The 22,616-nt window shown below is 48.3% G+C and overlaps 8 protein-coding genes across 8 annotated transcripts; 4 read left to right on the forward strand and 4 right to left on the reverse strand.

The window, feature by feature from the left end:
- Positions 1–74: 74 nt before the first annotated feature.
- Positions 75–1,657, reverse strand: HD556DRAFT_1244499 (uncharacterized protein; the record flags this gene model as incomplete). The annotated part of the gene is made up of 4 exons (XM_041298455.1): positions 75–152; positions 209–812; positions 863–1,243; positions 1,299–1,657. 4 exons carry the CDS (start codon positions 1,655–1,657, stop codon positions 75–77), a joined length of 1,422 nt encoding a protein of 473 aa, XP_041156069.1.
- Positions 1,658–2,764: 1,107 nt separating this feature from the next.
- On the forward strand, positions 2,765–4,015 carry HD556DRAFT_1275797 (uncharacterized protein). The gene is made up of 2 exons (XM_041299228.1): positions 2,765–2,923; positions 2,976–4,015. Exons 1-2 carry the CDS (start codon positions 2,918–2,920, stop codon positions 3,615–3,617), a joined length of 648 nt encoding a protein of 215 aa, XP_041156070.1. The 5' UTR covers positions 2,765–2,917; the 3' UTR covers positions 3,618–4,015.
- A 250-nt stretch (positions 4,016–4,265) lies between these two features.
- On the reverse strand, positions 4,266–6,675 carry HD556DRAFT_833598 (uncharacterized protein). The gene is made up of 3 exons (XM_041311773.1): positions 6,311–6,675; positions 4,934–6,252; positions 4,266–4,886 (listed from the first exon to the last, which is right to left on the reverse strand). The coding sequence occupies exons 1-3, from the start codon at positions 6,336–6,338 to the stop codon at positions 4,458–4,460; spliced, it is 1,776 nt and encodes a 591-aa protein (XP_041156071.1). The 5' UTR covers positions 6,339–6,675; the 3' UTR covers positions 4,266–4,457.
- A 4,403-nt stretch (positions 6,676–11,078) lies between these two features.
- HD556DRAFT_1244479 (CHAT domain-containing protein) lies at positions 11,079–11,531 on the forward strand (the record flags this gene model as incomplete). Its single annotated transcript, XM_041298452.1, has 1 exon — positions 11,079–11,531. A coding segment is annotated over one exon (453 nt), but the record flags the coding sequence as incomplete, so codon positions are not given.
- Positions 11,532–12,246: 715 nt separating this feature from the next.
- Positions 12,247–12,503, forward strand: HD556DRAFT_1447399 (uncharacterized protein; the record flags this gene model as incomplete). Its single annotated transcript, XM_041307262.1, has 2 exons — positions 12,247–12,343; positions 12,394–12,503. 2 exons carry the CDS (start codon positions 12,247–12,249, stop codon positions 12,501–12,503), a joined length of 207 nt encoding a protein of 68 aa, XP_041156073.1.
- A 419-nt stretch (positions 12,504–12,922) lies between these two features.
- HD556DRAFT_1447400 (uncharacterized protein) lies at positions 12,923–13,292 on the reverse strand (the record flags this gene model as incomplete). The annotated part of the gene is made up of 3 exons (XM_041307263.1): positions 12,923–13,074; positions 13,128–13,217; positions 13,277–13,292. The coding sequence occupies 3 exons, from the start codon at positions 13,290–13,292 to the stop codon at positions 12,923–12,925; spliced, it is 258 nt and encodes an 85-aa protein (XP_041156074.1).
- A 3,011-nt stretch (positions 13,293–16,303) lies between these two features.
- HD556DRAFT_1275804 (CHAT domain-containing protein) lies at positions 16,304–20,093 on the forward strand (the record flags this gene model as incomplete). Its single annotated transcript, XM_041299229.1, has 5 exons — positions 16,304–16,526; positions 16,583–16,733; positions 16,789–16,928; positions 16,976–17,073; positions 17,130–20,093. Exons 1-5 carry the CDS (start codon positions 16,487–16,489, stop codon positions 20,091–20,093), a joined length of 3,393 nt encoding a protein of 1,130 aa, XP_041156075.1. The 5' UTR covers positions 16,304–16,486.
- Positions 20,094–20,880: 787 nt separating this feature from the next.
- Positions 20,881–22,500, reverse strand: HD556DRAFT_1311678 (uncharacterized protein; the record flags this gene model as incomplete). The annotated part of the gene is made up of 9 exons (XM_041300560.1): positions 20,881–21,041; positions 21,101–21,125; positions 21,365–21,409; positions 21,486–21,605; positions 21,666–21,722; positions 21,800–21,865; positions 21,916–21,935; positions 22,294–22,341; positions 22,416–22,500. 9 exons carry the CDS (start codon positions 22,498–22,500, stop codon positions 20,881–20,883), a joined length of 627 nt encoding a protein of 208 aa, XP_041156076.1.
- Positions 22,501–22,616: the final 116 nt, after the last annotated feature.

A 22,616-nucleotide genomic window follows, 5' to 3' on the forward strand; every position in this document is an offset into this window, starting at 1 on the left:
CCATGTTCCTCGCGAGCACCGCTCGTCGCATAATGTTCCGGAGTATACTAGTGGTACTAAATTATTTAGATTCATCACAAAAACCGATTACTCTCCGCCTCCATCCCCTTCGCCATCCTCAGCATCACCACATTTGAAGACAGGCTCGAGAACTACAGCAGGTAAGTGAGCCACAATTTTGGAGATCATCCACGTGGAAATAACATACCCCATTCCCAATGAACACCTCTGCCTTCTCTGCAATTGCCATGTCTATTGCCATAGCAACATGCTTTTGCTCCGAATCGAGCACGATATCAGTACTGCTTACCAAGTCGTCCCACCCGTCCTCCTCAAGCGCGTTCTTCAGGTCATCGAGACTCCATGCCCATTCGTTTGAGAGCACATACACTCGTTTCAGCCCAGGATACTCTTTCCGAATGTTCCTTAGCCTTTCTACAACCTGCTCCGTTGATGGCCAGCAATGATCCAGATAATACGACAGCCTTGCATCAGTGTCGTTGACATACGGAGACCGATCGAATCGATCAGGGAGCGATGGATGTTGATTTATACCCATGTAGTCTGCGCCCCACTTTGCAAGATTCGGACAATGTCGCTTGTAATCGCCCCTGCGGAGGTGCACTGCGACCAGTCCAGCGAGTGATTTACGGGAATGTGCATCGTAGAGGTCTTTAGCAGACTCTGGTTGAAGGAGCGCAAAATTACGCGAAACCGCCGCTTGCACAAGCGGCGACCAAGCGAAGTCCGTCAACATAGGCGATTTAATCAAAGATTCCCAGACGGAGAGAATCCGTGGGTTTCCGAAGAAGCTTGACGACGGATCAATCATTTAACCCGGCATTTTGTCGGATGAACTCACTATCTGTCGAAGACATCGTGGGCAGATGAATCTATTTCTATGCATGGCTCTTGGACAGATGCGAGCTGATGTACCCACCAATCGATCATGACGTCGCCATCCGCATCGTTTGGCGCGGTCAGAGAGCTGATAATGCGTTTCTGGCTGTCAGGACCCCCACAGACTTGTGTATAGAACTCGGCATTCACTGCACGGGGTGCATTCGGTGCGCTAGACATTGGCCCTCCTGCGGTTGGCCCCGATATGAGGGCGTTTAATGGTATGCGTGCGGGACGCAGAGCGAAATCGTAAATTGTCCATGGAAGTGGTAAGTGCGACCATGTATAGTCCTCGAAGACAAATGATACGTTGGTCGTGTAGGCGAGGTAAGACATCAAAATACTGATGAGAGCGATAAGCCACTTTTGAGACTTGATATGATAATACCAATACACACGCTTCCTGAAGAACATTATTGAACCCGAAGCCCCACAGGTGACCTGGAAATCGTAGGTACTGCGGCTGATGTCTGGACAAGGAGTGTTGAGGGAGATGGTGTTCGAATGACCTGATATCATCATAGTTTGGTGGTATGCCCTGGCAGATAATTGCAAGGAACAGGAACACCGGGACGAGAGTGACGGAGACGAGGACCTTTCGAAGGGTGAACACGCGGATGAAGCTACGCCACGAGCAAGAATGTTGGCGACGGTATTTAGTGGTGCGTGGTGGTATGGAGGGAGATGTGGCGCCAAGAAGGATATACTCTTCCGGTCTGAACGTCCAAGAAAATGCACTGCGCACACTACGGGGCATCCAACCTACGGCCTTCATCGATCGGGCTAGACTTCGCTTGTAGTGCGGGACTTGACGGGACTGTCTAACACTCAGCCAGAAAGTGGGCGGTACGGCGTAGTGGGAAGGGAGGTAAATAGGCGGATGAGGAAACCTCTGGGTAAAATAGTTGGTCGCGGTGGAAGTGAGAATGCTGGAGCTGCGGACAAAACGTATGGAATATGAAATTATTATAATAACTAGCACCATATATATGAACTATGTTCATGCATGTGTTGAAATTGTTAATTCGTGCCAGCACCGTGGAGGACAAATGTGGTCTGCAACCGCAGCGTGCACTCCTGAAGTCTCTAAGCCAATCCGTAATCAGGGAACTAGTAATAATTTAGACGCTCAGTTCTGAATTTAGAGTACGGCAATGTAGGTTTCAACGGAATTTGTTTCCCACTGTTCACGTTCTCATGAATCGTAAGCCAACTAGTTGGTCTTGACCTGTTTCAGTACCCTCACGGTTCACTGACAGATTTTCACTACAAACGACAACTGCATGCTTACCAGCAGGCCCAAGCTGTTCAATCCACGGCAGTCGACAAACACAACTGACTCCAATACCGCAGCACAATCTACTGCCACTAGCTCGGACACACCCACGCCAACTATCAGCAACAGTCAGGTGCGTGTCTTGACTTCGGACCGGGAGACCAAGCCCAATTTTCCCTATACACTGCTATCATTTTGCGCAGCAATATTTATCTCTGAATGCAGGCATCCACGATAACGACTACACTGTCAACCAGCCAGCCTGGTAGCTCCCAGGCTACCAGTGATAGTTCACCATCAAGCAGTCCTACACCATCCTCTTCTGATGTCAGTACTACGGCTTCTTCTGTTATTACAACGTAGGTATCTTTGGTATCTTTTTGTTGACTAGCTATCTAACGAAAATTTACTCTAACTAGGTCATCTCAGTCTGACTTAACAGCATCATTGTCACCCGTTACATCTACAAGTTCAGAAACTTCGAGTTCTACACCTACATCTCAGCCACCTACTTCCACAACTTCATCCTCTACCTCGGTCTCTGCTCCAACACCGACCAGCACCAGCACCTCCACCAGCACCAGCACCAGCACCAGCACCTCCACCAGCACCTCCACCATCACCGTATCACCATCACCTACTCAAAACAACCCGACGTCTACGACTCCAACTTCCACATATGCAAGCCAGACGACATCGACCATCACCTCGTCTTTTGTGACGGTTGTAGGTGGATCTACCATGACAGTACGTACCTTTTTTATATATACAAACCCAACTCCTTTTAACACGCCATCAGTCTTTCAGTTTAATCCCTACGGTCGTCAGTGAATCCTCGACCACCACTACAGGTGCAACTGATCGCACTGCGGTTATCGCTGGCTCCGTGATTGGTGGAGGCCTGTTCCTAATCATTGGTCTTTCTGTATTTTTCTACCGCCAACGTCAGCGCTTCAAACACTTCCACTTCCTCGATGCTATCAATGTGCGCAGGCGACAAGCCCGTGCCAGAGCAACAATGCTTGCGAGCGAGGACCTTGAGGACGTTGATGTCGTACGTCCGCCTCCAGGAAGATACTCTGATCATGATGCCCCCTGGGATTCGCATGATAGCTCTGGGTCTAATCATACCGAACGTCGCACACTCATGAGTCACATAGAACACAGTGGGGACATTGACTTGAGCCACATCATCGACGACGTCATGGGCCCTTCAGCGTTAGGCGTGCACTACTCACAAAATTCCCTATCATCTTCCTATCGCGACTTGTCAGGGGATGAGTCTGCGCCTCAAACTAGAGAGAGAACATCGCAAATTGCGTTACTGGAAGCCGCAGGGCTGAGTACCACGGGAGGCCCCAGCATGCAACCTATGCAACCTAGCCCACTTGGGAACAATGATCCTGGTCCTGTTGTTACAGGTGGCGGTAATGCCCTGTGACAATGATGCCTATCTATATCTGTTTTATTTTTCACTTGTTGTACAGCATTAACGCGCTGTGATCAAGGTGGATATGCCGAACCCCTTGCATCTGTACCGAGTTGATCGGTCAATTCTACTTGGCCTGGTCTAAGGATCAGATGACTGTGTTCTTTATATGTGTTGATCTTTACTCATACATAATTTTTGTTGTTTCACTCTGTCGCATATGTATACATTACTTACTGTCGTGGTCGTTCACTTTTGATCGAACATTACTGGACATAGATGAGTCGTTATAATCATGTCACGGACTTTTCGCGGACTGCACTCCTAGCAATACTATTGACGATGGATGATGCTAATCATGCATTTCTCCCATAAACCAATTGTTGAATCCAAGTTTTGAGTTACCGAATCGCGTGGCAGCACAAAGTGTCCCCAAACAAGAACTCAGCAAGTCAACTAGTCATGTTTCAAACAGACAATGAAGATAAGCGCGAAGTAATTAATTAATATTGACTTAGATGAAGTTGGGTTTATCAAATATCAAATAGCTCATTGCAACGTCCGAAGACGAGCGGAATGTCACGTTCCTTGCCTGTGCTGCGGGCACACGTGGCCGATGCTGCGGTTCAGTGTTTCAGAAGTTGGGCTGCCGCTGGGGCATCATGATAACACTGCCACTTTCGTTTTTTCTCAATCTTCAGTATGGACTCCGATGGTTACAGCAAGATCTCCCTGCACTGGCAGGCCTGAACGTTAACACGACGAAATGATTGATTCACAAAGTCGAGTCACCTGTTCGAACAAAGTACTACTACAAATAATCTTACAACATAAGCTACTCCTCCCAATTGCCTACGATGGTAGAGTGTCCAACAAAAGGTTCAGGATACCAAGGAAAGCTGATGCTGATGTGCACGCTAAGACAAGCGCACCGATCCAGGCAGCCTTAGCCTGTGCAGCTTGGGCTGTGGTTTCAATAATCACATCATACGCTGCCCCTCCCCTGCTAAACACGCTGGAATTACAGAAACACCTATCGTAGAAGTTGGAGTACTGAAATACGCACGCCATGATCACCAAGAAAAAGTTTAATATGGCAAACAATTTGCCCGTCCACCGCAGAATGTGCGAAAACGCCAAAGCAACGCGTGTAGATAGCGATGCTCGGCGAGGGTCAGCGGCGGCAGAGTGGGCGAGAATACCGGATATCAGGAGCATCATCCAAACTAACGTCGAAATGGCTCCGTAAAGGAGATAACCCAAAGATCGACACCCGATTTTCTATCAGACGTTAGCCAACTCGATTACAAGTATGCAGGAAGACCCACTGTTGTAGGAGTGAACCACCCCACCACAAATGCCGCTCCAACTGTCCCCCATTGTAATGCAAGCGAAGCGCAGGAAGCGATGAACATTCTTGTGAACACACCAGGTGCCCAATGGCTGCATTGACTCTGCACCCCGTCGGGTTCTGCGCAGTACATAACGGAGTATTGAAGGGACCCGCGTCGTTCTTTTTTGTCGCAATTGTCTTGCTTAGTGTCGATGTATTGGACGGTGTCGACGTGGTCGGTAGGGTCGTTAGTACCAGATTCGTCCGCATTACTCCCATAAACGGAAAGATGAACCTTCTCTGATGCCTCTGTATCTTCTTTGAACACCGTGAAGACAGTCTCTGCTGTAGATGCCCATCGCAGCGAACGCGAGTAATTGAACACGGGAGGGGTGAACAGTTCGTCTGGTGACATCACATCATTCTCTTTAGCAGTGATTGCCAACGCTCGCCGGGATGACGCAGGAAGCGCCCCGACACCATGACGAACATCTGTTGTTCCTATGTGCATACTGTGTCTGTCTGCACGGTCATACGCGGCTTGTAAGCGCTCGAAGTCGCATTTTGGGGAGAGTTGCAGCCATCCGACGACTATCGGAATCAACCACAACCACATTGAGCCAGTGGCCTCTCCGTTGGATTGAACGTTTGCATAAACGTTCGATAGTGAGTTGGCAACTGTCAGGATATAGGCGACAATGACCCATGCAATGGAGGTTGCAGACGCGATTGACCACGTATGAGTGTAGTCTACAAATTCAGCGAGACATTTCCACCACTCGGTTTCCGGAAGGACGAGAGAGGGTAAGCGTTCGCGATCAGGATGCAGTCTGAGAGGGACTTGTTGAAGGCTGCTCAAGATAGAGAGCGCGAAGCGTGAATTAGGATGATCGTTCAGCAAGCCAAACCGGTGGGTGATCCAGCGAGAGTTGAGGAGGGTAATGAATAAAGAGTAACCGGCGAGTGTCGGTGATCCAACGGTCAACACAGCAGACATGAGGTTATCAAGCCTGTACTGTGCCCCAAAGGGGAGCTGCGAAATCAGTGCAAGATTTGGCAGCAGCCACGCGCTGAATTCTTGCGAAAATTCAGACCACTGGAAAGCTTCTTGCCCGGTCCCGCAGCTGGATGTACACATCGAGTAGCTGATCGATGTTGCATCAGAGATATTTGATACGGGATTTCCGTTACCATCGAGTAAACCATTCAAGTCGCCAGTAGTATTTGCATTCTGAACGATATCGTTCAGACACTGATCGAAGTTGACTGCCGCAACGACTGTTCCGGCAGCGTGAACCAGTAGTAGTAAGAGAGCTACGCCAAAGTGGTAAATGAGAAAACCAGAAATTCATAGTCCAGTTATTGCGCTTACCTGCCCGAGAGCCTTTGTGCAAGCGCATCAGATTCGTCGTATCAACTATTAGGCCTGGATGAATCAGTTTGACCTACCGGAAACAGCGTCTCTGCTTTTATACCCCGAGTCCAGTGACTGTCAAGGCGGCTCCGCTCATCTGCATCAGGTCTAAAGGGCAGTGTTCTTGAAGCCGCAATGTCAATTTGTTCGGTGACTTCCGACTCAGACGAGGGCAGCGGGCCTGAAAATGACATAAGGTCCATCTCATTAATTATGGCTATGAAGTTCTTATCTGCGTTATCCACCAGGGAAGGTTTGTCTACCAAGCTGCCAAAAAGATCGTGTACAGCGTGTACTAGTACATGGACAGGTTCAAACGCAATCAAAACACAAGTGTCACACACACACACATGCGCAATTATAAGATAATAATAACTAAGGAACAAATACAACCGGAAGTAAGTATAGTGTAGTATCTTATCTTCGGAAATTTCATATAGGTACGAGATCAGTCAATAAACTCATGTAAAAAATGAATCCCAAAGAGACAGACCCAGCCAAAGCCAACGCTCCGAACCAAGCAGCTTTGGTTTGACCTAAGTCTACACCATCGCTGAGCTCGACAATGTAATAAGCATATTGGACCCCTCTCCCCAACACGCTTGAGTTGCAATAACAATTATCATAGACATCTGTAAACTGCAGCATCCCCGCCGCAATTATCCAAATTGCATTGACGATTGCCACCAACTTTCCTCCCCATCTCAGAAGGTTCGATACTAGCTTTACGAGCCTGAGGGTGGTAGATGAGAAAGGACTCCTGGGTCTGTCCGAGTATGAAAATACGTAGTGCGACAGGATGCTCGACATAACGAGCATTGCCCATACTACAGTTGCAAGTGCGCCATAGATGAGGTAGCCGAGAGATCTACAACCAAGGCCCTGGCGTGTACCGCTAATCAGCAACAGACGCAGATAAGCTCCTGTCAAATAATGCTTACCACAGTTGGAGTTAGATACACAACTATTACTGCAGATCCAGTTGTTGCCCATTGCAAAGCTAGTGGCAGCAGCGAGGCCACGAACATGCGAAAGAACATCCCTGTCGCCCAGGGGCTCCGTACTGCGTATAGGGGAAGTCTGCAATAAGCATTGACATCGGACGCGTTGCCCTTCCTGTTGCCGGGTTCAATAAAGTTCCTTCTATTCGAGTTCATCCATGTAGCACCAAACATGACCGGTCTGTGTAATTTAGCATTGTTGGAGGCTATTCGAAAAGCATTGAAGACATCCTCCGCAGACCGAGACCATGAAATGGCCCTGGCATAGTTAAAGACGGGCGGAGTCAACATTTCGTCGTCAGACGAAGGATTTTCAATATCAGTATCAATGGATACTGCTCGCCTTTCCGAAAGATCGGAAGCCTTTACAACAACTCCATGATCGGTGGCCACAAATGCCATTGCATCCGCGTTATCCATGGCCTTTCTAACGCGTGCGTAATCGCACTTCGGGGACAGTTGCAGCCAACCTATAACGATTGGGATAAGCCACAACCACACTGATCCCGTCCCTTGGCCGTTGGAATTGATGTTGGAGGAGACATCGGCTAGTGAGCTGGCGACTGTCAGTAGGTATGCGATAACAACCCACGCAATGGATGTGGCAGATGCGATGGACCAGGTATGAGTGTAGTCGAGAAAACCGGAAATGCTCGGCCACCATTCATCATTCTGTGGCAGGACGACGAGAGAGCTCAGCAGCGAGTCTTCATTTGTTATTCTTAGTGGACTTTGTTGAAGGCTTATGAGGATACTGACGGCGTCTTTAGTGTTTGGGAAGGATAGGTCTTCGAAGCGACGACTGATCCAGTTGGCGTTGAGAATGGTGAGAATCATTGAGTAGCCAGCGAGAACCGGGGATCCAACTGTGAGGATGGCAGACATGAGATTGTCAACTCTATGTCTTGCACCGAAAGGCAGCTGAGAAATGAGCGCAAGGTAAGGTAATAGCCAGGCGCCGAACTGTTGAGATATGTTTGACCAGGTGGGATTCTGTGTCCCAGAGCCGCACTGCGAGAGACACGTCTGGTACGTGAATCCAGCTGCGTTCATAATGTCCAACGACGAGACATTTCCGCCATTACCATTCACCAATCCAGATGGATCAAGGTTCTGGTTCGCATTCAATCTGAAATTGAGGAAGCAGCCGGTGATATTAATGTTGCTGGCGTATACCCCTTCAAGAAATGAGAGCAGCAGTAAGAAAAGTCGGATCTCTGAGGGAATAGTGAGTATAAGTCATTACGGGCTATTGAACTCACTATTTGCATTGCGCATGAGCAAAGTTGACTTTTGTCAATAGGGTGGGACGCACTTAAGAGAGTTTTTATATCGATTTATCAGTGCGTCCATTCAGAAGTGCCGATAGAAGGGATAAGGCTGTGGATTTCCTCACCAGGAAGCTGTTCCAGGCTGCTATCTAAAATCATTATCTTGGCCATGCATGCATCTAGTTAGTTCAGCGCTTGTTCTGAAATAGTCCACAGGAACCCCCGACGTTACTTGATGGGAAATTCCCAGTGTGAACGTAACTGAGTCTCACAGACAAGACGACTGTGAATCTGAAGAATGAGCCCATTGACAACCCAAACGCCTTCGAGTGCCTGTCGCATCACAGGAACTCACCTGATACCAACGATCACTGCCTTGAGGAACAGATCGAGAAAACTGTGCAGAGGTTGTGGATCAGTGGCAGAAGCATTTTACTTGATAACCAATGGGTGACAGGCAGTTATGCAAGACAGACCTGGTAATTGCTAGCGAGCATTACCTTTAGAGCCCAGCTGCACAAAACGGGAGCGGGAGGAAGCACTGGCTTGCTGTGCAAGCGACAGGGGCGGTTTGTGCATCTTGCAAGGTCTGCAAATTGTCAGCTAGAGCGTTCCAATTATCTTTCCAATACGCTTTCTGAAGACTGAGGGTCAGTAGTGCGGCTGTAAGCATACCAGCGACGTGTGACCATCTAGTACTGTGAGCTTATGGTAGGCAGACCAATGAAAAAAAGTTGTTTACTGGTGAGTCAGAGCACTGGACGTGATTCCATATTCGGTGTCTGCTGTGGCAGGGCAGTGTACGAAGATATCCAGCGGACGCGTTATCAGGAGGCGAGTCTGGGAATACTTTATGTGGTTACGCTATCTGAAAAGAATTCGGCACACTGTCAGTGTCATGTAGTCAAGGTAGTAATGTAGTAATAGAAACAATTGGAAGCATGCGGCTTTGCAACTGAGCGCTGACGCGGGCTGATGTCGGACATAACAAGTCGTAATAGACTAAACTCACCGATACACCTACCGATGTACTAGTAGTTAGGGAGGTAGATCTGTCAGATAGACTTGGCATGGTCACTAGGCCGTCTAGGCTGCTTATCAGAAAATGATAATGACTTTGACATACCGTGCCAGCGTGGTGTGATGAACGAACTTGTCCTGCGCCGCGGCTCCGGTCGGACACAGCAACTTGAAGAGTTTCAACGATGCCCAGGCGCCGGGGCCCGGTGAATGCCGTTCGCTTGCAGTCCAGATGGGGATTCCGAGGGAGCTCAATGGTACTTTGTACGCTAATCGCTTGATCTTCTAGAAGACCATCATCAGAATTGGACGTAACTCTACGAAGGCAGGCAGGATCCGGGTGGCTGTACTTCTCTCGTACGTAGGATGGAGTAAGCAATGCAACACTTTTACTCACATTCAACGGCGGACACTACCGTTCAACGTTCAGTACCAGGTATCGTAAAGACTTCATTAATATTGTTGTTTGGGTAGCTCATTCTTCAATTCAATCCATTGCTCGTTGTCATTCGCTCCTGCACAGCGCATTCAGCTGGATTCTCATATTGCTACCCGTCATATCGAAAACCGTCCCTTTGAAAGTACTTGATGCTCTCGATCATAGAATCATTAGCCTGAGGCTTTTCTTTCCGTGCCGTTTTCAGTGCTTTGAATAATATTGCCACACCCCATTTTGCCTTTGTGTGCTAACTGAATACGTAGCATGATACAAGTCCAGGAGCAGACACTCTGAGACTTGTATCTCCCCTTCAACCTTGGCGGGCCACCTCCGAACGCTGAAGACTGGTCATAACATTGTCTACTTCTTTGCCACATATTCTCCCGGTTGGTGATCTTCCCAGCGCTTGGTGCGATCATACCAGCGTCTATCGTCCTCGACAACACGTGTAGTATGATCTGAACCCTCAAAACGTTGCAACCTTCCCTCTCAGCTGAACTCTATCCACAGTCCCATATCCCCACCCCCGTCTTTCTCTCTCTTATTCCATCCACCACTCAGCCCATCCTCGATCCTCATCATTTTGCTCCATCATGCTATCATGCCTAGTTGCTCAGAAAGCCGATATATCAGACTTGAAGGCGAGTTCCTCCATGTTACCTTCGTATCTATTTCATGATTCTCACACTCTATCTACACTGTACAGTCATCAACGTCAAAAATCTTTTAATCCCCTTCTGGCGTATTCCCGCTGGCATCTATGTGTCCATCAATGTCGACTCGGGGAGATGCTGGAAGTCAGACATCAGTGTCTTATCATCCGATCAATCTGTAGCTTGGTGGAATACTGTAACATTGTAAAGCTCATGGTGACTGACGCTATACGAGAACTGAACTTGAGTTTATAGGTCATCACACGCCTCACCTGCATTGTCAGTCGAGATCAGGGCATCCTATGAGTTTGTTCGAATGCTAGGCGGCGGAGAGCAGGTGCACTCTCAACTTTACAGCAGAACACCTGGGTACACCTTGCTTGTCATGGAAAACAGGACTCTATGCAGCCTGACAAGTCGCGTTTTGTTGTGAGAGACGAACATTTGACGCTGCTCGATATTGTGGAGAGAGGCATTCCTCAGGCTGAGTTTGCGTTCTTATCTGCTTGTCATACTGCCACCGGCGATGAAAAGACATCCGAGGAAATGGTTCACCTCGCAGCTGATCTCCAGTTTTCAGGGTTCAAGAGCGTCATTGGCACGCTGTGGGAGGTCGACGACTCCGTCGCAAAACATGTCGTTGAATCTTTCTACAAGTATATGTTCGGAGATTTGAAGGATGGTGGTGTCATGGACTGCACGAAGGCGGCCTGGGCACTCAACTGCGCTACGCATGCTGTGAAGACGAAAGTGCCGCTCGATCAGAGGATGGTTTTTGTTCATATCGGTGTGTAGGTCGTATTGCTATCGTCTGTACTACATGTTCTCGATCCCGTAAATTTCCGAGCAACACAGAATGAGTGACATGGTATTTCACTAATGTACTACTACTATTGTACACGCTCCTAGAAGACGATCGACAACAGGTTGGTTTCTGTGTCGGAGTTGGCTACTAATATTCTCGAACGCCAAGTATGGGAGATGACGGTCCCAGCAAAAGACATCTGCACGACCAATGAATTCTCATCTAGTATCTGAGTTCCCATAGACTGTGAATTCTACAGAAATAATGAGCAGTGTTTACCAGCAGATGTCAACGAGAATCGCAAGCTCGAGGGAAGAGACAAACCTCAATTAGACCTTCGTGCGGAAGTCACTTCCGCACACCTAACCTGTTGATATAATAGGTCCTTGTTGTTCTTTGAGTCGTACCTGAAGGCGGTCGGAACAGAACTTGTTTCAAGTTGCTGCCTGACCGCCACATCCGGGCCCCTCGTGTTGAGTTCTTCATTCCAGCAAGAGCGGTGATTAAAGACATTACGTTCTCTGCATTGACACAAGCTTGATCCCCGCAATCAGAAACTGATCATTGCAATCGTTGTTGTCATGCTGCGGATTGCATGAGGACACTTTCATCAAAGTTCCGCACATTTAGGTATGAACCAACCTGCGAAAAGGCATACAAGATTCAAATGCAGGCGCAGTGCAGTGCGCACCTCTCAACTCAAACATGAAGCTTTCTCTTGTCCTCAGCGCACTCGCATATATCGTGGTTCTTGTCACAGCGTACCCTATGTCACAAGCAGCCATCGCAAAACGTAGTACCTGTGAGTATTCAAATCTTTCATCACCATGCGGAGGTGTGACTTGCTGCTAGGTGTTAAACGTGCTGACCTTCTACCAAACGTGGAGAAACGCGAGGAACTTGACCCCGAACCCTACTACAATGATTACAACGACAGCACGTACGAGCCCTGTGGCGGCTAGGCTCGTGGAGGAATATGATGCCGATGAATTACCAGCGAACTTGACCACAGATTCTAACAGGCGAGTTATAGCCGTATGTTTTATTTTTTGTGCAAATCATTAATTGTACTAGGTCCCGCATCGTCGCAACCTTACCTTCCCTGTACATCTACATATCTAAAACTCTTATCTGATCGCTTGTTTTCTGGATGCATGTGTACTATAATAGAATCCCTGTTGTTTTTACGCGCTCTTTTTGATTTAACTACAGACCTAGCGTTGTGGCCACTAAGGCATCATTTGATGACATTGCATGTCGCATTGTTCAGCTCGTTCTCAGTTCCCGTCTAAAATGAGAGAGATGGTATATCAATTGTAGCATGCTCAGTGTCAATTGGTTCTCATCTGAAGACAACTATCATGATATCTTTTGAATGGACCTAATAGGGGAGAGTGCATGTTCCTCGCATCCTCACGGTAGGGACGGGTGCATGCTTGCTGCTAGATATAGTTGAAACCAGGTCATCTCGACCAAAGAGTTGTAGCCATTGTTGGCGATGGGCTGCCAGATCGAGGTCGGGGAATTCGATGGCTGCAACAGAGAAAGTTCGTGATACATGTAGGTTAGATAACTCGGATACGCACCAGCAGAGAACGGCTTGAGCAGTGCACCAAGGGCTACAGACAGATACATTCGGGCGACTCGAATTCTCGAATCATCACGTTGATGCGCTCCTGACAAGAGAATTAGTTATACTAGTACGGGATTATCAGTACAACAATGAAGAACATACTCGACTCTCTGGACATTCAGAGTTCATGAAATACTGTGTGACGTGTCTTCAGAAGGAATATAATGGATGATTTGAGAGACAATACTTACATCCCCGTGGTCTACGACCACCAACGCATTCTACTCGATCGCAAGCTAAGCCATTGTCAGAGATGCGTCATGGCTTGCGGATGGTGCTTACCAAAGCCAGTTTGGCGGCTCAAGGTTGCACATCGGCAAGGCATGGGATGACATTCGCCCAAACGTCAAGCATCGGGCGCTTGAGCATGTTGCAGATCGCATGAGTAGCCGTCTTTTTGCCCGTTCCTAGGGCCCCTTTCAGCAGAATATTCTACAGGTGGTAAAGATGAACGAGAGTGATGCAGAAGTGTCGCTTCAAAATACAATATGCATTTCACAACGTTCGCTGGCTGTGGAATGTCAAGAGAGCATCCAATAGTATCCTATATGGATTGAACGAGATCTTGCAACAAATGCGTTAGCTTGCGAGACAACGACTCCAGAGTTACTATCGCCCGTACCATACTCTGTTTGTCCCTGACCAATTGCCTCCACGCGTATCGATCGTAAGAAGGTTCATCCCTGGAATGTAATCTATTCCTGGACATCAAGGTTGATTTGAAGATCAGGAAATGTGCTTACATGTTTTTGATGTCATATCATGCAAACAAGGTCAAGCGGTTGACCACAAGTGTCTCCATGTTTTCCAAAGGTAGTTTTGGAAGGTGGGGGGGAGGGAAGAACATATCTGATTGAGTTGGATGGAGAAGGTTTGATTTGGGTAGATGACAAAAGTTTGATGTCGGTATCAGGGAATCATGAAAGTCATATGAGAAACAGAAGACAGACGTAGAGGAGGGTCCATGCAATAATGAGCTCGAGCATGAGTCAAGGAACAACATTATATTGTGGACCGATGGTCAACAAAGATGGGATGTAGAAGTATATGATTGTCCTATGGCGCGAGCCGGACGCGAAGTGGTAAAATACCGAATGTGGTATCTTTCGTACGTTCAAATCACATTCAGGCTTTATACGAAGGTGGATGAGTGAATTTCAATGGCTTGAGTTTTGCGTTTGATTCTGCGCTTTCATTGCGATTAGGTCTGTTGTGTTTTTAGCTATAATCACGCGTACCGGCTAGTCTCGTAATCAACTTGTCTGCGATAGTATACGCCAGCCTGGCCACGAGCCTATGGGTCATCTGTACATTTGAGTGCATTCTAATATGAGGCAAATTGAACGCACAGCGGATGTTCTATTGATGCATAGGAGATTCGGCTCGTGATGATGTCAATGGAATCACTAAGTTGAACCGATTTCCTTACCATCCAGGTGAACACTCCAACACCCACTCTTCAAAACTCGAGTGACCGTTCGATTGTAGGGCCCCAAGATCGTCTAGCCCGAAGACCTTGGTCAGAACGCCTCGCTTGTGGATTGGGCCTCGGTGCTGAAACGGATGTAAGCACCGTGATGGATGCATCTGAAAGTACCCGTGGACATCACAAGGTCGTGGTCTCGTCCTACCCTAGTGAGATATTCGTGGGATGATAGGACTCGGATGACTGATCTCAGCGTCTTCTCGAGTCGACACTGACGCATATGTAAATGGCAACGGGCATATACCAGGAGGGGACGTTCATATTTTCGCTGATGACTGTAGATTCGAGTCGAGCGTAAGAATCACAAAACGGTTACGAAGGTAATATGCAGTAACTCACCTTCAAGTCATCAGACATGGTGGTGCAATGGAAGAAAATGAGGAGGATCGAGGATGTGTTTGGTGGTAGGTGCGGTGAGGAGTATGTAAAGACAGGGAGAAGGGGTGGGTGGTCCAGGTCTTGTTGCACGTGTATTTCCGTGGCATTTGTATGTTTGACACGATAGACGTGTGATTATACAAAGCGCTGAGAACGATGGCCGACGATTGAATGTTAGCGGGAGAGCCTGTACATGCTAAAAAGAGGGCAACGTCAAGGTCAGTCATCAGTGAAAGTAGCACGCCAAATTTAAAGGGAACATGCGCATCCTGCGAGGCTTGCTACTCCTGGAATTTTATCGTCGGGTCGTACCCTTCACTCATACACATAGTGATGCAAAATGTAAATTCCAGTGTATTCATGCTAGGACAATATAAACTGCTGAAAGGACGCGCAAAAAAAGTGAAAACACCAGCGAGGGTTTGGGAGAGCATGTCAGAAGGGATAGCAGAGTGCAATGGACGATATTATGAGTGACAAAGAACATGATTGAGACCTAAAACAACAATTAGAATGAGCAAAGACTTAAGCTTAAAGTCGCTACATAGTACACACCTACTATGTGACACACGCTGCAAAGGTGGTCAGCAAAGTGGTTTTGTTACGCAAAACCAACGAAAATAAACCCAAACACCCTTGGACACGATTCAGAACGCGCACAAAAAAGACACACCAAAAGTGCGCCTTGCTTTGAAATTCCACGAGGCGCAGCGTCCAGGCGCATGGGTGGCAGTTGCGTCACGTAAGCAACACGGTCTGTACTGAAATGGAAATTTGAATTGGCATCCTTGGCCGCCTGTACGAACCACAAGCTCGATGCATTCCATCTTCACCCCATATATATTCGGTGATTCGCTGTACCCCTATATGTTCCCATCACCTTCAAGGCTTCCATTATAGCTACATAGTCCCACATGGTGCTTGGTTTCATATCTGTGCGGAATCCGGCAGCGGTCACAGCAGCATACAGTAGGTTGCATCCTCACTTTCCAAGTGGACATTCTTTCTCATTCCTCTATCCAGCCGAAATCATCCTCCTTTCGTTATCAGCTCAATTGGATGACTCGTATACAATCATTCGGTTTTTAGAGTGACGTCTTCAATGGTTTTAACATTGTTCGCATTACCATACGAAATACACTCGATTCTACATCTTGTCTTGGTGTGCTAACTGAGTAGTACGATGCAAGTCCAATCACTCTGAGACTCGCATCCCCCCTTCGACCTCGACCGGCCACTTTCATTGAAGACCGGTCGGTGATCTCCATTCCCAGCGCTTAGTGCAATCATACCAGCGTCTATATCGTGCCGAACAGCCCTCCTCAACCTCCCTCTCAGCTGAACTCTATCAACATTCCCAATATCTTTACCCTCATCCTTCCTTCTCACTGATTCCGTGGCCCATTCATCCCATCCTCGATCCTCATCAATTTGCTCAATCCACCATCATGCCTGGTACCTCAGAAAGCCGATATATCAGACTGGAAGGCGAGTCCCTCCGAACCACCTTCGTATCTGTTGTCATCCTCACACAATATCTACAGTCATCAGCGGAAAGAATCTTCAGGTCCCCTCCTGGCGCATTCCTGCTGGCATCTACATATCCATCAATGTCGACTCCCGGAGGCGCTGGAAATCAGCCATCAGTGTCTTATCATCTGATGAATCTGTAGCTTGGGGGAATACTGTCATTCTGTAAACCCCATGGACACTGTCTGACGCGATGCAAGAACTGATCGTCTGTTTATAGATCATCACACTCCTCACCTGAGTTGTCAGTGGAGATCAGGGCATCCTATGAGCTTGGTCGAATGCTAGGCGGCGGTGAGGTCATTGCAGGACTTCAAATGTCATGGGATGAGCTACTGGATCATGGAAATGAGCCATTTGGTGAGTGATTCGCTTCTCATTCATGCACATACACTAACGTCTCGTAGATTTATCCTTCCCACCCGTGCGAGGTGTCCACCCTTCCCTCAAGCTGAAGGCCGCCATTGTACATGCTTGCGACGATCAGGACGACGCACTGTTTGATGTGAGTGACGCTGGCATCTGTCCTGTTAGCTTTTGCTGACAGAACGCAAACTGCAGTCCCTCGCAGACTGCGAGATTACTCGAGACACTGATGCGGGCCACGCACAATTTGCCAAATACGTGATTAGCGAGACAGTCTCTCACCTGAACGATGCTGTAAAGCATTTTGAGTTAGTTCTGGACCAGTGTCCGGTCAACCATCCAGATCATGCAACGGCTCTCACCAACCTCGCGTGGGCCCGCCTTGCAGGCTACATCCGAAATGATCTTGAAGACATCGATGCCACCACTTCCCTCTTCCGCGACGCCCTTGCATTGCGTCCTCAGCCCCATCCCGATCATCCCTTATCTCTATATAATCTCTCCGAAGTGCTCACTTGGCGCCACAACAAGAAAAGCACTGCCGCCGATATCCGGGAAGCCGCCCAACTGTATCATGACCTACTGCCTCTATGTGCAGAGGGCACCTACCTTCGTAGCATCGCGGCAGGGAAGAATGGTGTTGATTATGTGATCGGCGGATGCAACAATCTTCCAAAAGATGCATCTGATGAAGGCATCCATCTTCGAAGAGTCGTCCTCGGGCTCTGTCCTCTGGGCCATCAACTTCGTCCAAGAGCCCTCAACAAGCTTGCACAAGCAGTTGAAGCACGCTTTGATCAGCACGGCAGCATGGATGATCTTGACACAAGCATACAACTTGGTCGTGAAGCCGTGTCTCTGTGCCCCGAGGGACATGCTGACCGTGGTACCTACCTGAACAACTTGGCCGACTCACTCACGTCGCGCTTCGAACATCAAGGCAAACTTAATGACCTCGATGAGGCCATCTCTTTGCACGAAGGAGCGTTGCGCCTGCGCCCTGTTGGGCACCAATATCGTGATTTCTCATTGGACAACCTAGGGGGCGTTCTGGTCAGACGTTTCAACAAACGCGGCGACATTGATGACATCACCCAAGCCATCAGCCTCTGTCGCGAGGCACTGACGTTGCGCCCACCTGGGCATCCACATCATGACACCACGCTTAACAACCTGGCCCTCGCGCTCAAAACCAGATATGTCGAAACGCATGTTAGCGAGGATCTCAATGAGGCCATTGATTTATATCGTGAATCCATTCGGTTAATGCGGCTTGACCATCCAGAGCGCCATGTAACTCTTCACAATTTGAGCTCGGTGCTCTGCTCTCGTTTCACGCAAACTCAGAAGAATGAAGATGTCGAGGAGGCCATTGTTCTTTGCCAACAATCATTGGAGGCTTTGCATTCACTGCACCCAGACAGACACTACTCATATTTCAGGCTACGGGAAGCCTATATGTCTCGTTACCAGATTCTACACGACCCTGCTGATTTGTCGCTCGCTATAGAGAACTTCAGACCTGCATCAAGACATCCTACTCAAGGATTTCCGGAACGCATCATGGAGGTTATTGAGTGGGCTCGCCAAGCAGAGGTCTATCAACATGAATCTGCCCTAGAAGCATACCAAATGTGCTTTGAGCTTTTTGACAGCCACGTGATGACGCGATCGTCCATCATTTCACGGCGCGAAGCTGCAACCGCCTTTCGTCATGCGCGGTCACTTCCTGTAGACGCAGCCTCATGTGCTATACGTCATGTCAATCTACGGCGGGCAGTTGAGCTTGTGGAGCAGGGCCGTGGCCAGCAGTGGTCGCTGGCATCTCGGCTCAGGACTCCAGTCGAAGACCTCGAGTCAGCAAAACCGACACTGGCGCGCAATTATTTGGAGCTGAGCAAACACGTTTCCAATGCAGCCCAGAGTTCTGCTACCATCACCGACAGAGCTGCTGCTGATCGGGAAGCAACGGAGTATAGGAACCTTACCAGGCAATGGGAAGCCGCGGTAGCTGAGATACGTGATGTTCCGGCGTTCTCGCGCTTCCTGCTTCCACCTTCGTATGAAGACCTCCAAGCGGCAGCGCGCCAGGGACCGGTCATCATCCTCGTTGCAAGTAAATACTCATGCAGCGCCATCATCGTTCCGATGTCAGGAGACCCCCATCATGTTCCTCTGCCGTCTGTCTCCCTCGCAGATCTGACCAATCTCAAGGATCGCTTCGCCAGGGCAATACGAGAAGCATCTCGGATGAGCCCAAAGGAGTCGAGGACGGATCTCATAGTCCTCTCGCGGATAATATGGGACCAGATCATGCTACCCATCGTCAACGCACTCGAACACGTCCTGAAAGTAAAGCGCCGCTCTCGAATCTGGCTGTGTCCGACTGCAGCTTTCACGTCCATTCCTCTCCATGCAGCGCATCCGTTTCAAACAAAGGCGGATCGTTCAGGGAAGGAGCCATGCCTAGAGGATCTCTACATTTGCTCTTACACGCCGACACTTTCTGCTCTGATTAGGTCTAGACAGTTGATGAAGAAGCGCGTGTCTCCGTCCTTCGTGGCAATCGGACAGGGCCAACCGGGTGCAGGGAAGGGCAAGGCGCTCTTGGCTGTTGATAGCGAGCTCGAGCTTGTCCATAAGCTCGTTCCTGCGATGGCCAACCGCACCACTATTTCTGGCGATGAAGCCACACGAGCAGGTGCACTCTCAGCTTTGCAGCAGAACACCTGGGTGCACCTTGCTTGTCATGGGAAGCAGGACCCTAAGCAGCCTTACGATTCGCATTTTGTCATGAGAGACGAACATCTGACGCTGCTCGATATCATGGAGAGACATGTTCCGCACGCCGAGTTCGCGTTCTTATCGGCTTGTCATACTGCCGTCGGCGACGAGGACACGCCCGACGAAGTGATTCACCTCGCAGCTGGTCTCCAGTTTTCGGGGTTCAAGAGCGTCGTTGGCACGTTGTGGGAGGTCGACGACTCTGTCGCAAAACATGTCGTCGAAGCTTTTTACAAGTATATGTTCGGAGATTTGAAGGATGGTGGTGTCATGGACTGCACGAAGGCGGCCTGGGCGCTCAACTGTGCTACGCACTCGGTGAAAACGAAAGTGCCGCTTGAGCAGAGGATGGTTTTTGTTCATATTGGTGTGTAGTTCTATCTTGCATTGCTTTCATCCTAGTCTCCGGTACAGACTTTGATCTTTAATCCCTTGGTGTACCTAGCCCGTTCCTTGATAGTTGCGTATCCCCTCTTGTGCTATTGTCGACTCTTGGAAGCGTTTTTTGTAACTTCATTTACTACTGGAACTTTTGCTGTTCTGCGGAATCGATTTGTTATATTATTTCCGTTGGGAGCATGCAGTATACCATGGCTGACTGCAGACACTTACCGAGGAAGTTGGCAGTGACGATTTCTACCGGTACTTTAGTCATATGATGTTATATTTTGTGTAAGACAAAGATGGCTTGATCACTTTGACCAGGTCTCGTCGTCAAGGATGCGTTATCTGGTGTTGACGCTACGCTGGACACGATATGCACAATATTATTGCAATTGCCAATGGAATATCATAAGCTATATACACAGGGCACGTATACGGAGCACAAGGCAGCAAGCACATTTCAAACAGGCACATCTTCACCGTGTTCTTGAGAAACTTGGTTCCTCAAGTGGATGCATTGCGCAAAGCTAAAAAAACCGCGCTACCTTTTTCCGTACAGAAAATGGCACGTCCAAGACCTTGAGAGACTTCTTTACGTGCTGAGGGGTTGGATCTTGTTCCTGCATGGCACTGATTAGTTGTTAGGAACAGCCCATATTAACTAATTTACCTAGCCAATCTTCGTGCAATATTCATGAAATCTTCGATATCTTATTAGCATCGTCAGCACTGTGTCGAGTCATCCAATGTCAGACATCATATCATCACCATCGAGTTCTTACCAAGATATCTTCTCAATCTCCCAAAGGAAGGTCCACATCTTCGTATCCCTCATGGTAGGGACGGGTGCATGCTTGCTGCTAGAGATAGTTGAAAGGTTGTCAACTTGTAGCCAACATTGACGACAGGCTGCTAGATCGAGATCGAGAAATTTGATGGCTGCAACAGAGGAAAGTTAGTGAGTGATACAGTTGGGTTTAGATAGCTGAGATACGCACCAGCAGAGAATGGCTTGAGCAGTGCCTACTGCTCGTCCGTCAACACCAAGGGCCACAGACAGATAGATGATCCAGGCGACTCGAGTTCTCGAATCATCACGTCGATGCGTTCCTGACAGTCTACAGAATTAGTTATACCGGTATGGCATGAACGGCACAACAATCAAGAACACAGTCGACCGTCTGGACGTTCAGAGTTCATTAAATACTGTGTGACGTGTCTTCAGGAGAAATATAATAGATTATTTGAGAGACAATACTTACATCCCCATGATCTATGACCACCAACGCATTCCACTCGATCGCGAGCTAAGCCACCGTCAGAGATGCATCACGGTCTGCGGATGGTACTTACCAAAGCTAGTGTCGCGGCCCAAGGTTACACATCGGCAAGGTATGGAATGTCATTCGCCCGAACGTCAAGCATCGGGCGCTTGAGCATGTTGCAGATCGCATGAGCGACCGTCTTTTCCCCCGTTCCTAGGGCTCCTCTCAGGAGGATATTCTATTCTATAAATGATATAGGTAAACGAGAGAGATGCAGAAGACTCGCTTCAAAACGCACCATGCCTTCCAGAACGTTTGCTGGCTGCGAACTGTCAGGAGAGCATCCAATAGTATCCTATATGGATTGCACGGATCCTGCAACAGATACGTTAGCTTGCAAGACAACGATCCCAGAGTTACTACCGCCCGTACCATAGTCTGTTCATATTGATCGTAAGAAGGTTCATCGCAATCCAAACTCTGGAATGTGATGCATTCCTGGACACAAAGGTTGGTTTGAAGATCAGTAAAATGTGCAACGTGCTTACATGTTTTTTGATGCCATATCCTACAAACTAGGTCAAGCGGTTGACCACAAGTGTCTCCATGTTTTCCAAAGGTAGCTTTGGAAGGTGAGCGGCGAGGGGGGAGGGAAGAACATGTCTGATTGAGTTAGATGGGGAAGGTTTGATTTGGGTAGACGACAGAGATCTAATGTCGGTATCAGGGAACCCATGAAAGTTATATGAGACACAGAAGACAAGCGTAGAGCAGGGTCCATGCAATAATGAGCTCGAGCATGAGTGAAATTATATTGTGAACCGATGGTCAACAAAGACAGCACGGGGAAGTATATGGTTGTCCTATGGCGCGAGCCGCATGCGAAGTGGTAAATATGAAGCCTGCCGAATGTCATCTGTACTTACGAAAGACACCATATTCGGTATTGAAGGTGGATGTGTGAATTTCAATGGCTTGAGTTTTGCGTTTAATTCTGCGCTTTCACTGTGACTAGGTCTGTTGTGTTTCTAGCTATAATCACGCGTACAGGCTAGTCTCGCAATCGACTTGTTTGTGGTAGTATACGCCAGTCTAGCCACGAGCCTATGGGTCATTTGTACATTTGAGTACATTTTAATACGAGGCAAACTGAACGCACACAGGATGTTCTATTGATGTATATGTGCGATGATACAAAGTGCTGAGAACGGTGGCCGACGATTGAATATTAGCGGGAGAGATTGCACAT

Source organism: Suillus plorans (assembly GCF_016647745.1).
Source record: "Suillus plorans strain S12 chromosome Unknown HD556scaffold_63, whole genome shotgun sequence".
Lineage (NCBI taxonomy): Eukaryota > Fungi > Basidiomycota > Agaricomycetes > Boletales > Suillaceae > Suillus > Suillus plorans.

Bases quoted from the DNA above. Each gene is read 5' to 3' on its own strand.
- HD556DRAFT_833598 (XM_041311773.1), bottom strand. From the start codon at position 6,338: ATGCGCTTGCACAAAGGCTCTCGGGCAG. The intron at 6,253-6,310 runs GTAAGCGCAATA...ACTTTGGCGTAG, and splicing joins GCACAAAGGCTCTCGGGCAG to CTCTCTTACTACTACTGGTT. The intron at 4,887-4,933 runs GTGGGTCTTCCT...AACGTCTGATAG, and splicing joins GGTGGTTCACTCCTACAACA to AAAATCGGGTGTCGATCTTT.